The sequence below is a fragment of the Struthio camelus genome, chromosome Z (assembly GCF_040807025.1).
Source record: "Struthio camelus isolate bStrCam1 chromosome Z, bStrCam1.hap1, whole genome shotgun sequence".
NCBI lineage: Eukaryota > Metazoa > Chordata > Aves > Struthioniformes > Struthionidae > Struthio > Struthio camelus.
In genome coordinates this window covers 77,284,185-77,298,556 of record NC_090982.1, presented here as the reverse complement: position 1 = coordinate 77,298,556, position 14,372 = coordinate 77,284,185, and the positions used below count along the sequence as shown (strand labels likewise).

At 69.5% G+C, this 14,372-nt stretch overlaps 2 protein-coding genes across 5 annotated transcripts; both read left to right on the top strand.

Annotated features, from left to right (window-relative positions):
* Nucleotides 1–320: 320 nt before the first annotated feature.
* On the top strand, nt 321–6,871 carry LOC104145795 (TATA box-binding protein-associated factor, RNA polymerase I, subunit C). Of its 4 annotated transcripts, none has more exons than XM_068928317.1 (15): nt 321–383; nt 1,238–1,376; nt 1,665–1,758; nt 2,069–2,175; nt 2,452–2,547; nt 2,638–2,708; nt 2,848–3,095; nt 3,173–3,283; nt 3,421–3,544; nt 3,660–3,731; nt 3,885–4,020; nt 4,149–4,277; nt 4,480–4,654; nt 4,841–4,978; nt 5,626–6,871. In XM_068928317.1, the coding sequence occupies exons 2-15, from the start codon at nt 1,245–1,247 to the stop codon at nt 6,831–6,833; spliced, it is 2,841 nt and encodes a 946-aa protein (XP_068784418.1). In that variant the 5' UTR covers nt 321–383; nt 1,238–1,244; the 3' UTR covers nt 6,834–6,871. The 4 variants fall into 4 exon arrangements, with proteins under 4 accessions (XP_068784418.1, XP_068784417.1, XP_068784419.1 ...); XM_068928316.1 differs by having other exon boundaries at nt 362–383; nt 1,665–1,872; XM_068928318.1 differs by lacking the exons at nt 321–383; nt 1,665–1,758 and having other exon boundaries at nt 1,271–1,376.
* Nucleotides 6,872–7,194: 323 nt separating this feature from the next.
* HINT2 (histidine triad nucleotide binding protein 2) lies at nt 7,195–9,087 on the top strand. Its single transcript, XM_068928791.1, has 5 exons — nt 7,195–7,272; nt 8,343–8,495; nt 8,605–8,709; nt 8,781–8,853; nt 8,955–9,087. The coding sequence occupies exons 1-5, from the start codon at nt 7,195–7,197 to the stop codon at nt 9,044–9,046; spliced, it is 501 nt and encodes a 166-aa protein (XP_068784892.1). The 3' UTR covers nt 9,047–9,087.
* The last annotated feature ends 5,285 nt before the right edge of the window (nt 9,088–14,372 follow it).

Here is a 14,372-nt window from a genome sequence, read left to right as displayed (position 1 = left end):
CACCGCCGCTGCCAAAAGCAGGGCAAGGGGCCGGCGGGCGCCTGCCGGCTGCCTCGTCCCCCTGCCCGCTTCGCCACCCGTCCGCGCCGCCGGGGGACACGAGTCCAGCCCGGCACAGGCAGCGCCTCTCGCCCTCTGCCCGGGATCCCGGGGGATCCTGCTGCCGTCGGGGCGGCGTCGAGGGGCTCCGGGCCCCGCCGCCGCTGCCGCGCCGCCTCCGGCCGCCAGGGGGCGGCAGCGCTCCGCGGTCGCCGCCGCGCTCTCGCCGGCGCCGTTCTGCCGCCGCCGCCTGGGTCCGGCCGCTGCTGGGCGCTTCCGGCCGGCGCGCGGAGCTGCGCGCGCAGCGCCCCGCCCCCCCCCCCCCCGGCCCCGACCCCGGCGCGGTACGTGTGTCCCCCACCCCCCCCGGCCCGGTACGGCCGCCCCTCCCCCCTCCCACCCGGATATGCCCCCCCCCGGCCCGCCCCGGCCCCCTTGGCCCGGTACACCCCCCCCCCCCGGTCCGGTTCCCCGACCCTGTACAGCGGCCCTGACCCGGTACGGCCCCCCCCGACCCGGTCCCGTCCGGTCCCCCGGCCCCCTACAGCGCCCCCGATCCGGTCTGGCCCCCCTCGACCGGGTAGGGTGACTCCCCCCCGCCCCATCCTGGTACAACCCCCCCCCCCCGACCCTGTTTGGCCCCCCCCCGGCCGTGGTTCGGGCCCCCTGACCCTGGCCCGGCCCCTTCCCCCAGTACAGGCTGCTTCCCCTCCCCCCCCGGTGCAGCAGCCCCCCCCCCCCCCCCCCCCGGTACAGCCGTGCCGGTCCGGGGCATCCTCTCCAGTATCGTCTCGTGTCCGATACAGCACGGAGCACCCTCTCCGGTACCGCTCCCCCGGCAAACCCCCCCCCCCCACACTCCAGGCCCGGGTCACCTCTCCAAAACAGTCTCACCTCTGGTGTATCACCCCCCCTTCCCAGTATAGTCCAGTTCAGCCCCCCCCAGCACGGAGCACCGTCCGGTACAGCCTTTTCCTCAGCTGCAGCCTCTCCGCGGCACAGGAACCCCCCGGCCCTGGGCAGCCCCTTCCCCATCACCCCCTGCACCCTCTTGGGGTACAGCTCCCCCCCCCCAGGGCTCTTGCCCTGGCTCAATCCCATGCCCCCGTCCTGGGGGTGCCTGGCGCCGTGGGGCACGCCGCGGGGAGCAGGCCGAGCACCGGGGCCGCCTCCGAGCTGGGTGTCTGTCTCCTGCCAGGCGCGTTATGGAGTTCCCGGCCACCCTCTTCCCTTCCTACTTCGGCGCCGGTCCCCCCAGAGAAGAGGGGGGCATCGCTCCGGCAGCTGGCTGGGGCGAGTACGGGCAGCTGCTGGACGCCTGCCCCGGCCTGCACGCGGTGAGGCCACGGGCAGAGCCCGTCCTGCCCCGCGGTGGGGGGCATCTGGTGTGGTGGGGTGTCGGGTGGGGGGGTCAGAGCCCCACACAAAGAAGAGGAGCTGTGCTGCAGCTTCTTCCGCCTGCGTTTCCAGCCCTGCCCTGTGTGCGGGGTCTGCAGCCCGAATCCGGGTGCTTTGGCAGGGAGGGAGTGGGACGGGGCAGCACAGCCAACGTGAGCTGCACTGGGGCACTGTGGGGGTGAGCAGGGAGGTGGCGCGGGCTTGTGTCTCACCTTGTGTCTCTCCAGGCTGAGACAACGTTTGCGCCCCGCTGCGGCAGGACGGGCGAGAGCTGGGAGCCTGCTGACGTCGCTGCTGTGCCCTTCCTACCCCCCAATGCGAGTGAGGGCTCTGCAGGGCAGGCTGGAAGGGGGTGGGAAGGGACGTGCTTCCTCAGGCGTGCTTCCCTGTTCTGCCTTCAGACCCTCATCCCAAGCTGCTCCGAGGTGCTCCGAGGTTTGGGTTTCCAGCCCTTCTATCTCCATCAGCTCTCCCCTCTCCCTGGCGTTTGCCCCAGTGGTGTTTGCTGGGGGTGGGTGAGCTGTTCCCCAGCAGTGCTGTCCGGTCTCTCTGCTCTTTGTACCCAACGCGGCTTCCTGGAAATTAAGGCTTGCTGCCGCAGTACCAGTCGAGTCCTGCCCTTTTCCTGCAGGCTCCTGGGTCCCCTCACTCATGCCTCAGGACATCCTTTACCGTGGGGTCCTTCGCAGGAAACTCCGGTCAGGCAAGTCTGGAGCTGCCCTCGACTTCACCAAGCAGGTAAGATCTTGGACACTGCCTCTTGCTGAAGACCTGCCTATTCTAGGAGGCTGGCCTGGCACCCTGGGGGTTCCTCTGGAGTCGTGGGGTTACGCAGAAGTGCAGTACCCTGCCCTTCCTATTACGGCATTTCTTCCACTGACAGTGCTGCAGGGCAGTGTTACTTCCCTGGAGCCAGGGAACATGTCTGAGCACAGGGAGGGGAGCCTGGTCTCCTAACAGCGCCTTGATCTCACCCCAGTACATCCTAACCCTCGCTCTGTCCTTCCTGCACAGCTGGGCCACTTCTTTGTGGATCACCCAGAAGATGCGTTTGGCTCCCTGGGGCAGCTGCTGCACAAGAACTTCTACCTGGGCAACTCCAAGCTGAGGGTCAGTGTCCCTCCAGGGGTGACAGTGCTGCCCCTCACCCTGTGCCTTGCAGCTGCCAGCCCCAACCTCTGCCCCGTCTCTTCCCTACAGAGAAAGGCCCGAGACACTACCATCCGGATGACATCCCTCATTGAGGAAATCAACCGGCTGAAGGCCAGGCAGTGAGTGTCGCCTGCCCTGGAGAGGAGTGGGGAGCTCCTGTTTTCTGCTCCGGCTTCCCCTGCCCTAACTCTCTGCACCCAGAGTGGGTGCTCATGAACTGCCTGGCTCTGCCCTGCCTGACACTGGCTGTCTCCGCAGCGGCTGCCCCCAGCAGCACCTCACCTCCCGCGTCCGCTGGTTCTCCCACCTGTGCCGCGACTGGCTGTTTGAGGTGCCGGTGGACCTGCTGGCGGACTGCGTGCACGACGAACTGGTGCTGCAGTGGGCCAGCCTGCTCTTCGACGACAGCTCCACGGGGGGGGCGCTGGCCTGGCTGCCCCCCGAAGACGCAGGCACACGCATGGGCTGTCTGGTGTACCCTGGAGGACAGGCCATGAACCACCTCTGTATCCTTCTCCCAAGGGTCCTGGGGGGGTGTCCCCACGGCAGTTTGGTGTCGCACCGCCCTTAGCCAGCACCCCAGATTTTCAGGATGTGGTGCTGGGTGAGGTGCCCCGCACCCGGGGCTCCCCAGCGCAGTTTGAACTCAACGGACGCATCCGGCAGGTGGCTGCCACCCAGATGGACGGGGAAGGTGAGCCTGGTCCTGGGATTGGTCCCCCAGCCTCAGTGGAGGCACCCTGCGTCCAGCCCCAGGTCAGGGAGGGAGCGGGGAGCTCCCCCTGCACTCAGGGCTGTTCCCTCTAACATGCCTCTTCTGTCCTGCACCAGGTTTTGTTGGTGTCCGCTCAGACTATCACTGCGGTGTTTGGAGGGTGCGGAGCAGGACAGGCGCTGCCCCTACCCCGCTGCAGGTCATCCGCACCAACGTGCCTGCCTCCTGCCTCACGGTCAGGTAGGCACCTGGGGAACGGGGCGTAGCGGATGGGCTCGGCACCTGCCTCTGCATCCCTCTTCCCTGGGGCCAGGTGCTACTGCCCCCGTGGTGAAGCCCTGCCCTTCTCTCGCAGCCCTCATCTCCCCGGGGAGCTGGCTGTCTGCACCCAGAGCGGAGCTGTCTACCTCTGGAGCGTGGAGACGGGGTGAGGCCGGGCACATAGGCTGGAGGGGGCCAGCACAAACCGCTGGTTCTCAGGAGTGGGGTGGTGATGTGGTCCTTGGGAGAGAGACAGCTCTGGCCTCTGCTCTCCGCTTGCCTCAGGCCCAGCTGTGACAGCAGTGGCTTTTTCCCCTAGGCTGCAGCAGCTCCGCCGGGACCCCGAGACCATGTTTTTCCGGGACCATTCACCCTGGCGCTGGAGCGAGTTCACTGCCCACCCGCGGGTGCTGAGCTGTGCTGACCGCACCGGCCTGCAGTGCCTGGACATGCGGGTGAGCCTGGGAGTGAGCAGGCAATCAGCGCGGGGCTGCCTCAGGGCCAGCCAGCCTGTCTGGACGTGGGTGGCAGGAGAGGGCCTCCCACCGCTGCGTGCTCATGGCATCCTGCTTCGCTTTTCCAGGCACCTGGGAGATGCCACTTTGATTTCTTCAAGGTGGGTGAGGAAGCCGGGTGTCAGCAGGGCGAGCGCGTGGTGCTGCCCATGTACCTGGGCAGGGCCCACCCCTCCCAGCACCTTGTTGCCACCCAGGTCAGTCGCGGGACATGGAGGGTGGCAGCTCGGGGGGACCCCCAGCACAGCCCTGGCTCCCAGGCTACCTCCTCCAGCACCTGGGCATTAGGGAGACCAGCATGTGGTGAGCCCTGAAAGTGACGGGGGTCCCCAGCTGATACGGGGTGGGGGCTACCGCAGGGTGTTGGTGTGAGCCCCACTGAGCCGTGCCCCATCCCAGTTTGCAGTGTACGTGATGGACGAGCGCTTGCCGCTGGTGCCCATGCTGAAGTGGGCACATATGATGAAGGACCCCCCGCTGTTTGCCCACGTGGTGCCAGGGGGCCCCGGCAGGAGCCACAAGGTGCTGCTTGGCGCGCCTCACACCCAGGAGCTGTTGCTGCTGCAATACACAGGTGAGAGATGGGGCTGCGAGCGATTTGGGGGTGCTGTGTGCTGCAGACCTGGCCGGGGCAGGGCATCCTCTGGGTGCCAGGCCTGGCAGAAAAGGGGTTGCCCGCCTCCTGTGCTGATTGGCAGTGGGGCCAGCTGCCATGTGGTGACCAGGGATCACTGAGCAATGTCATCACATCCTTCCACAGGGGGCAGCAAGTCGGCCTGCCAGCTTGCCGGGTCTCCGCAGAAGCTGCACAGCATCTCTGGCTGCCTGCAGCACCTGCCCACGCAGCTCCCGCACCGGCACCACCTGCTCCAGCAGCGCCTCGGCGCCCCAGCTGCTGGTGGGTGTCCCACGAGTTGGGGGCGTGCGGGTCTCGGGGCAGGACATTGCACCAAAGCTGCCTCCCTGCTGGGCGGGCGACGGCTGGGCAGCCCCGGGGGTGGTGGGGAGGGTACAGCCCTTGCAGGGCTCTGGCATGGGGCTGGAAAAGGCAAAAGCAAAATCCCGAGCAGCTCCACGCGCCAGGGCAGGCTGGAGCTGATGAGAAATTAACTGCCCAGGAGCGAGGTCAGCCAAAGTGCCGAGGGGCTGGGGATCGGGGCGGCCGGGGAGGCTGAGAGCAGCAGGCAGGCTGGGCAGCCTGGGGAAGGGACGACGAAGAGGTCTCCTTGCTGTTGGCGGTGGCCTCGTGGGCTTGGAGAGACACCAAGGCCGCCTTGGAGAGCCAAAGACAGGACAGTGGTACAAGTCACACGCAGGGAAATTCCCATTGAGTGAAATGTATCTCCCATGAGGGCAGTTAAACCCTGGAGCAGGGCCCAGAGAGGGAACCTCCATCCGTGGAGACCCTCAGCCCTCGATGGGGCCGGGCCCTGAGCAACCTGATGGAGGTTGGCTCTGCTCTGGGGGGCTCAGCGTGAGCTGCTGCCCTACCTTCCTTCCTCTGTCCCTCGGTGGCTGGTGGCTATCCCCTGTCTGTCCCCGCAGGGCTAGCGGCAGTGCAGCAGGCGCAAGGACCTTGGGAGTCCCTGCTGGTTTTCCAGCTCTCCGAGGCTGGGGACATCTTCTACCAAACGCTGACGCATGACGCAGCGCAGCCCAGGGCTCCCAGCCGTGGGGACAAGGATGCGGCAGTCCCCAGCGCTTCCCCTGTGCTGGAGGCTCCGTTGGGCAGCGCGCCCGGCTCTGGTGGCGAGGAGGAGGAGGAGACCTTCTACTTGTCCAACCTGGAGGTGATTGTCAACGAGGAGGAAGAGGACGTGGGCACACCAGCAGCTCCAGAGGAAGCCCAGCACCCGGAGGAGCTCCGTGCCAGCCCCCATCCCTCGCCGATTGTGCCCAGCCCGGCCGCCACCGCGCGGTACCGCCGCTGGCTGAAGGCGCTTTTCAGGGACTGTCGGCACCTGCCTCAGCACGCTGGGGCCCGGGGGCCCCCCACCATCAGCCAGAAGCGCCTCTTCACCAGCAAGGACCTAGGGCCACCGGCCGGGGCCAGCGAACTGCACAAGCAGGCGCGCCAGCAGCTGCGCCGCACCATGCGGGAGCGGGGCTGCATCCCGCGCTGGGACCCGGGGCCCGACCCCCAGCCCTCGCCCCAGCCCGTGGAGCCGGCGGCGTGGCCCGACGCCCTGAGCACCCGGCTGACGGCGGCCTGGGCCGGGGACTGGAGCCGCTGGTGGGAAGAGCGGCTGGGCTTGAACGTGGCGCAGAGGCAGCGGGCGCTGCGGGAGCGCCGGCGGCGGCAGAAGCAGGCGCGGGGGCACCGCAGCCTGTCGGCCAGCTTCACCTCCTCCGTCACCTACCAGTCGGAGCTGTCGGAGCTCAGCGACGGGGCGCCCAGCTCGGCCCCGGGCCCCCCGCTGTCCCCCGGGCACCCCGACGCGCTGCCCCAGATCTTCGCGGAGGCCTGGGGGGGCTCCGCGCCGGGCGGCAGCACCCACTGCCAGCGGCCCCCGTCGCCACCCCCCGCCGAGCCCCTGCTCTCCTCCCAGACGCTGCGCTCCCGGGGCATCCCCAAGGAGCGGCGCAAGATGCTGCGGGACTACCTGGCCGTGTGCGCCGAGGGCCCCGCGGAGCTGCCGCCCGAGCCGCCCTCCAGCCAGCTCTCCAGCCAGCTCTGCATCCCCTCCTCGCAGAGCCAGCTCTCGGCGGCCGGCTCGCAGCCCCGCCGCAAGCGCCCCCGCATGGGCTTCTGAACCCCCCTCGCCCCCAATAAAGTGGTCGTGGGGCAGCGTTCCCTCGTGGCGTCCTTGGTGGGGGGACCGCGTGGTGCCGGGAGCGCTCGGGGCCACCAGGCTCGCGGGACACCAGTGGGAGTCTCGCCTGCTTTCTTCTGTGGGGGAAGCTGCCCGGCCTGCCCCGCTCTGCCTTAGGTGCCCGCAGCTCCTACGAGGCGCTCCGTATGGCGGCTGTGCCGCTGCGCGCGGTCTCATGCCGGCCGCGCGTCGCGCGTGGGGGAGTACGGGCCCTTTAAGGCGCCGGAATCGGGCTTGAGAGTGGCAGCTGCGGGAGCCAATGGGGGTGGCGGGGCGGGGCTGGCGCGCGCGGGCCGCAGCGATGGCGGCGATGGCGGCGCTGGCGCGGGGGCTGGTGCGCGTGGCGCCGCTGCGCGCGTGGGGGGCGCGCGCGGGGCAGGTACGCGGGGCGCGGGAAGGGCGCGCGGGCGCAGGGCGCGCGCTGGCCACCCGCGATGCCTTCGTGGGTACCCCAGAGGGGAGGAGGGCCCGGCGGTCCTCGCCCCCCCCCATGGTCGTGGGACGCGGGGGCCGTGGGGCGCGCCCCAACACGCGGGGGGTGTAGGCTTGCGCACACATCTACACGCCCTTGACACGCGTGGGTGTGTGCCCCGAGCCTTGGGCGCATGCGTGTGCGCAGGTGCACAGGTTCCTCGCGCAGCGCCCCCATGCAGCACGCGCGTGAGCACTGCCGTGCACCGCCCCCCCCCGCAGCTGCCCCACGCACTCGCACCTGCACGGCCCTGCCGCCCGTGGGCCGGGCCTCGCCTTGCCCGCAGCCACCTGCCAGCCCTGACGGGCCTCTCCCTGCAACCCTTGGCGTGCGCCCTGCTGGCAGCCCTCGCATGCACCCCCCCGCCAGCCCTCGCGTGCAGCCCTCTGCTGCCCCGCCATGCACCCCCTGCAACGCCTTGCCTGCACCCCCCGCAACGCCTTGCATGCACCCCTGCAACGCCTTGCATGCACCCCCTCTGCAACGCCTTGCATGCACCACCTCTGCAACGCCTTGCATGCACCCCTGCAACGCCTTGCACGCACCCCCTGCACAACGCCTTGCCTGCACCCCCTGCACAACGCCTTGCATGCACCCCCTCTGCAATGCCTTGCATGCACCCCCTGCAACGCCTTGCATACACCCCTTCTGCAATGCCTTGCCTGCATCCCCTGCAATGCCTTGCATGCACCCCTGCAACACCTTGCCTGCACCCCCTGCAACGCTTTGCATGCACCCCCCCTGCAACACCTTGCCTGCACCCCCTGCAACGCTTTGCATGCACCCCCTCTGCAACACCTTGCTCGCACCCCCTGCACAACACCTTGCCTGCACCCCCTGCAATCCCTCCCATGCGTCTCCCCACCAGCCCTTGCCCGCAGGCCCAGGGCCCCGAGCCATGGGGTCCCCGTGCCCCATGCCTGGCCCTGACCGCGGCGGGCCGGGCTGTAAGGCCTCCCTGTGCCTCGGTGCCCTAGAGGTGGTACGTGGCGCCCGGCGGGCAGGACGGGGAGGTGGGCAAAGCCCAGCGGGCGGCCGCGGCGGGCGAGGAGCTGGGCCAGCAGCCCACCGTCTTCAGCAAGATCATCGCCCGCACCGTGCCCGCCACCATCCTCTATGAAGACGACCAGGTAAAGGGGAGCGGGAGGGGGGCAGCGAGGCGAGCGGCAGCCCCCCCCGGCCGGGGCTGCCCCCGAGGGCACCCAGCTCAGCCCGCTCGCTCGCTCGCTCTCTCGGCAGTGCCTGGCCTTCCGCGACGTGGCCCCGCAGGCGCCCGTCCACTTCCTGGTGATCCCCAAGCGGCCCATCGCCCGCCTGAGCCGCGTGGGACCCGAGGACGCGGAGGTGAGTCCCCCCGGCGCGGGGCCGGGGCCGGGCGACGCCGGCGCCTGACCCTCTCGCTGCCTCGCTCGCAGCTCCTGGGGCACCTGCTGCTGGTGGCCAGCCGCACGGCGCGGGCCGAGGGACTGGCCGACGGCTACCGAGTGGGTGAGTCGGGGCGGCGCGGCCCCGGGTCGCGTCCCGCGGGGGGGGGGGCGGGCGCGGGCCAGGCGCGCGCCCTAACCCCCCCCGCCCTCTCTTTTCGACAGTCGTCAACGACGGCAAGCACGGCGCCCAGTCCGTCTACCACCTGCACCTGCACGTGCTGGGCGGGCGGCAGCTGGGCTGGCCCCCGGGCTGAGCGGCGCCCGCCACCCCCCTCCCCACCCTGGCCACCTCCCCAATAAAGCGTGACCGGCCACCCTGCCTGCCTGGCGCCTGCATCCCGGGACGGGACGGGACGGGACGTCGGGATGGGGCGCGCCAGCCCCGGGCGCCTTCGGCTCCTCTCTCCGCGGTGGCGGGAGGGTCCCCGCGCCGCTTCCCTGCCCGCCACGGCGTTTCCGCCCCTCGGGAACGGGCAGCGGCTGGTCCCTGCCGGGCAGCGCGCCCGGCGTCACCCCAGCTCCTTCCCCAGCTGGGCCGCGCGCAGCTCTGCAAGATCCTGCGGGTGACGGGTGCCCGGGCCGCGGGGCGATGCAGGGCGCCGTGCCCGGCCGACCCCCCGCTCCGGCCTCGCCGCAGGTCTGGGAGCTGCTGCCCGAGCTCACGGCCATCGTGCAATACCGGCAGCCGGTGCCAGCGAAGCTGCCCAACGCGTACTCGGTGGGCGCCTCGGGGGCTGCGCCCGGGTGCCGCTGTCACCGCCCCGGGGCTGGCCTGCCCCTGCCTCACCCGTCACCTTCCCGCAGCGGGAGCAGTTCGGGAGCTGGGCCAGGCAGAGCCAAACGCCGTCACGCGCTCGCTGCGAGCCAACCCTCGTCTACAGCACGGGCGCCTCCAAATGGGTCGTGCTGAGTCGCGACGACGTGAGCGTCGCCGTCCCGGGGCTTGGGGCACCCCAGCCAGCGGGAGGATGGGGGCTGCTCCGCCGGGGATGCATCCTGACGCTTGTGCCCGCCGCAGCTCACCTGGCCCACGGAGAGGCTGGCGGAGGTGCTGGGGCTGCAGGAGGGGGAGGTGACCCTCAGCTACCTGCCCCTGAGCCACGTCGCCGCCCAGTTCGTGGACATCTGGATGCCCATGTGGGTCGGGGGCACCGTGTATTTCGCCCAGCCCGATGCTCTCAAGGTGATCCCACGGACAGCGGCCGTGGGGCTGCTGGGGAGAACTGGGGGGCGATTGCCTGCTTCTTCGCACTGTGCATCGTGCCAGGGCTCCCTGCATCTGGGAGAAGATGCAGGAGAAGCTGGAAGATGCCTTCAAGGCGGCACTGCTGCCCAAGAGGCTGCTGCTGAGCTGGGCTGGGGCGTGGGGCTGCGGGCCAGTGCCGGGCACCTGCACGGGTGGGCACAGGGCAGCACCCATGGGGAGGGTGGGCACAGGGCAGCACCCGTGGGCAGGGTGGGTTCAGGCAGCACCCACGGGGAGGGTGGGCGTGGGGCCGTGCACAAGGGCGACGCTGGGCACGGGACTCTGCGCAGGCTGCAGGGGAACAGCAGTGCCCCCGCGCGGGTTGCTGCTGGCGCAGGGCTGTGGGTCTGGGGGGCAGAGCCCACGCAAGCCCCCAGCACGCAGCGCTCCGTGCGCGGCTGGCACCCCCAGCACCCGTGGACCCTGCAAGCCTGACCCGGGCCGTCCCCGCAGCGAGGGCTCAGCGCCCTGGGGTTTCCGGCTGGCCGACTGCCTGGTGCTGCAGCAGGAGCTGGGGCTGGATCGGTGCGGGTGAGCGGGCCGGCTGGGGCGTGGAGGGCCGGGTGCCCCCCAACAGCCCGGTTGCGGGAAGGAGAGGAAGGGCTGCAAGAGCCGCATCGACCGGCAGGACGCGTCGGGCGCCGGGGAGCTGTGCGTCTGGGGACGGCACGCGTTCGCGGGCTACCTGAGCCTCCCGGAGCAGACGCGGGAAGCCCTGGACGGCGGCGGCTGGCTGCGCACTGGGGATGTGTGCTGCATTGACGCGGAGGGCTACGTCTTCATCACCGACCGCAAAAAAGGCACTGCCCGCTGGGGAGGCTGGGGTGGGCACGTGGGGGGGCTGCATCTGGCTGCGGCGGGTGCCCAGGACGGGGCAAGGTGGAAACCCAAAGATGGGGTCTAGAAGAGGCAAAGCCCCGGGGGAGGTAGGTACCAGAGGGTGCATGGGCATCCTAGGAGGAGGGGACCAGCCTGCAGCCGCCCCAAGGAAACCTCCCACCCCGTCTCGTTTGCAGAGCTGCTGGCCACCTCCGGGGGCGAGAACGTGCCCCCCTGCCCGTCGAGGAGGCCTCGCGGCGGTGCAGCTCTGCCGGCAGCCGGGCAGCCCGGCGCGGTGGGTGCCGGAGGTGCTGAGCACCCGCGACCCGACCGGGCACGCCGCTGAGCAGCGCGGGGTGCACCAGGTGAACCGCGCCGCCCCCTCCAAGGCCCAGCGCGTGCAGAAGGGGCTGCTGCTGCCCCGGGACTTCTCCGTCGCTGGCGGCGAGCTGGGCAACGGGGGGGTCGGGGAGGGCCGCGGTGGCGGGGTTGCAGGCGGGAGACGCTGCTCCGAGGCTCTGGGTGTCTGCCCTCTAGTCCTGAGGGACACGGACGGGCCCCATCCCACCCTCGGCAGCTCCCTGGTGGCTTCCTCACCTGGAGAGGACCTGGCAGCGGGGACCTTTGCGACAGCAGAGCCCCCAGGGTGGGACGAGGTGGCTCTGGAGGAGCCCCCAGCCGTGCCCGGGAAGCCCCCCCACGGTGTGCAAACGCCCCCAAGGCCAGACGCGCGCCCGCTCGCGCGGCAGCCCTTCGCGCCGCCCGGCCGCCGGCGCGCTCCCCGCGCCGTGCCTCCCGCTCCGGCTGTTTGCTTGGCCGCGAGCTCGGGGCCGGGCGCTATATTTAGCAGCGGGGCCGGGGCTGGCGCTGCGCGCAGCCCACCTGGCACCGCCGGCCCGGCCGCTCGGGAGAGGGTGGTGCCGCGCGGGGGACCGCAGCCTGGCGTGCATAATGTCAGGTTTGTTCAGCTTCGGCACGCGGCTCGGCTCGCCAGCACGCGGGGTCGCTGCCGGGCTGCCCGGAGCGGCCGGACGGAGCGGGGTCCCCAGCGAGGGGGGCTCCTTGGGCGCACGCCGCCTGCCCTCCAGGCCCCTCCGTCAAGGAGCTAAGAATAGCTCCGGGCCGGCAGTGGGACGCAGGCGCGAGCCCGTTAGCATCCTCGGCCCCCGCGCAGCCCCTGACGGGGGGCTCCTGCCCGCCAGCCCCTCTCCGCCACGGCTCGGCTGAGCCTTCTCCTCCTCCTCCTCCTCCTCCTCGCGAGATGCCCCGTGGCACGAGGCTCCCCGCTCAGCCCCGAAAGGCAGCAGCTCAGCAGGAGGCAGGGGAGCCCTGGACCTCAGGGCTTGACAGTCCCACGGGGCTGGGTGGGTGGGTGGGGAAACGGCTCCTTTCCCCCAGCAGAAGTGAGTGCAAAGGTTGGATGAAACCGTGCCCAGCGCACTGCAGCCGAATCCCCAGCGCCAGCGTCCCTGGGAGACCTGCGGGCACGATGTGCTGGCGCCGGCCTGTCCTCTCCCACTTTTTTTTCGCATGAGGAATCTGGGTGCAAACTCACTTTCAAAACACTGGCTGGACATTGCTCCTTCCCTCCTCCGGTGACGGGCACGTGCTGGCCAGGCTGCCAGTGCTTGGAGGGCACGAGCGTCACCTTCAACCCGTCAGGGCTCACACCCCCTTCAGCTCCCTGCGACGGTGTCCTTGCTGCTCCCCTCACCCTGGGAGAGCGGCTGGGGGGGTCCGAGGCCACAGTGGCCCATGCTGCCTCGTGGGACGTCCAGTGAAATGCCCTTTAGCAGCTCCCCGGTGCAGTTTTGCATTCAAATCCTTTCTTCCAGCTGGTCTGGTCTCATACCAAATTGATGTTTGTGAGAGGGGCACTTTTAAAAGTGTATGTATATAATAATTATAAGTGGATTACACAGCACATCCACGTTGTGCCCCTATCTCTGTAATTCCTGGCTTGGACTGTAGTCACAAAGGGCTGGTGCTGGGAACTGCTCTTGCCTTAGCTTGAGCTGGGGCTGGGTTTGGGGCCGCTCTCAGACGTGGGCCAGTCCAGCACCACCTGCACTGGGTGCCTTGGGAGCGACAGGCGTGCTTGGAGATCCCAAGGATGGGGTGCAGATCCCGAGGATGGGCTTGGAGAGCCTAAAGGCAGGGTGCAGATCCTGAGGACAGTGAGAAGATCCTGAGGACAGGATGGAGATGCCAAGGATGGGGTGCAGATCCTGAAGATGGGGTGGAGATCCCGAGGAGGGGATGGAGAACCTGAGGATGGGGTGGAGGTCCTGAGGACAGGGTGGAGATCCTGAGGATGAGGTGCAGATCCGAAGGACGAGGTGAAGATCCCGAGGATGGGGTGCAGATCCTGAGAGTGAGGTGCAGATCCTGAGGATGGGGTGGAGGTCCTGAGAACAGGGTGGAGATCCTGAGGATGGGGTGCAGATCCGAAGGACGGGGTGGAGATCCCGAGGATGGGGTGCAGATCCTGAGAGTGAGGTGCAGATCCCAGAGATGGGTAGGCATCCCCAGGAGATGGTGGGACTGAGCAGTGCCCGTGCACAGGAGGAAGGTGGCAGTGGATGGGTGGCTATGCGAACAGCCGAGGCTCCACGGGTGTTTTGTGGCGAAGGCTCGGGAGGACCCAGGGCCCGGCTCAAGGCTGGCAGCGCAACAGGACTGCTGGAGGGGACCAGCACGAGCTGCCCAGCATGAGGGAGCTGCAACAGCCTCTCCGGGCAGCGGCTCACCAGTGCATGTTCTCCCAGGGCTTAGCAAGGGCTACAGGAACGCACCTTGGCAGGAGAGGAGCTCTGCGTGTTGCTCACAAGGCAGCTCTCAGTGGAGAAAGCAATCACAGAAGAGCCAAAAAAGGGCATGTTGTGCAAACATTGCTATGTTTCAGGGTGGTGGTTGCTGCTCCGGAGCAGGGAGGTCAGAAACACAAGAGTTGCTCCTTCTCCTGACCTCATCGAAGACGCAACTGTCTGCGGAGCTGTGCACTTGGACCACGGTGCAGCGTTTCCCTCCACGGGCTCCACTGGGGATGTGGGGACGTGTGGTGCCACCTGAGAGCTCGGGGCCATGCCGGAGCGCTTCCCACCGGCTTGGCCGACCCTCAGCCCAGCGCCACGCTCTGCAGATGGTGGACACGAGGTTGGGCCATGAACATCTGCAACCGCGTTTTGTCCTTGGCCACGTTGATTTTGTCAGTCCCCAAACGTGCCCACCCTCCGCGGGCAGCGCCGGTGTGGCGCTCCCAGCCCTGCAGGGTGCAGAAGGGGGCCGTGGGGCTGGGGGGCCGTGGGGCTGGGAGGCCCCGGGGGCTGTCTGGGGAGTGGGGCGGGCAGGGGCTCGGCGCGCGGGGGACGGAGGGTTGTTTTCGTTCCTTCGCCAAAGACTATCACAAATGACGCAAGTTCCCAAAAGAGCCAGGGAGGGGGAGCGGAGGGGGATGTGTCAGCTGGCCCGAGGCGCCCACATGTGCTCCAGCAGCTCCAGCGGGAGCCAGGGCT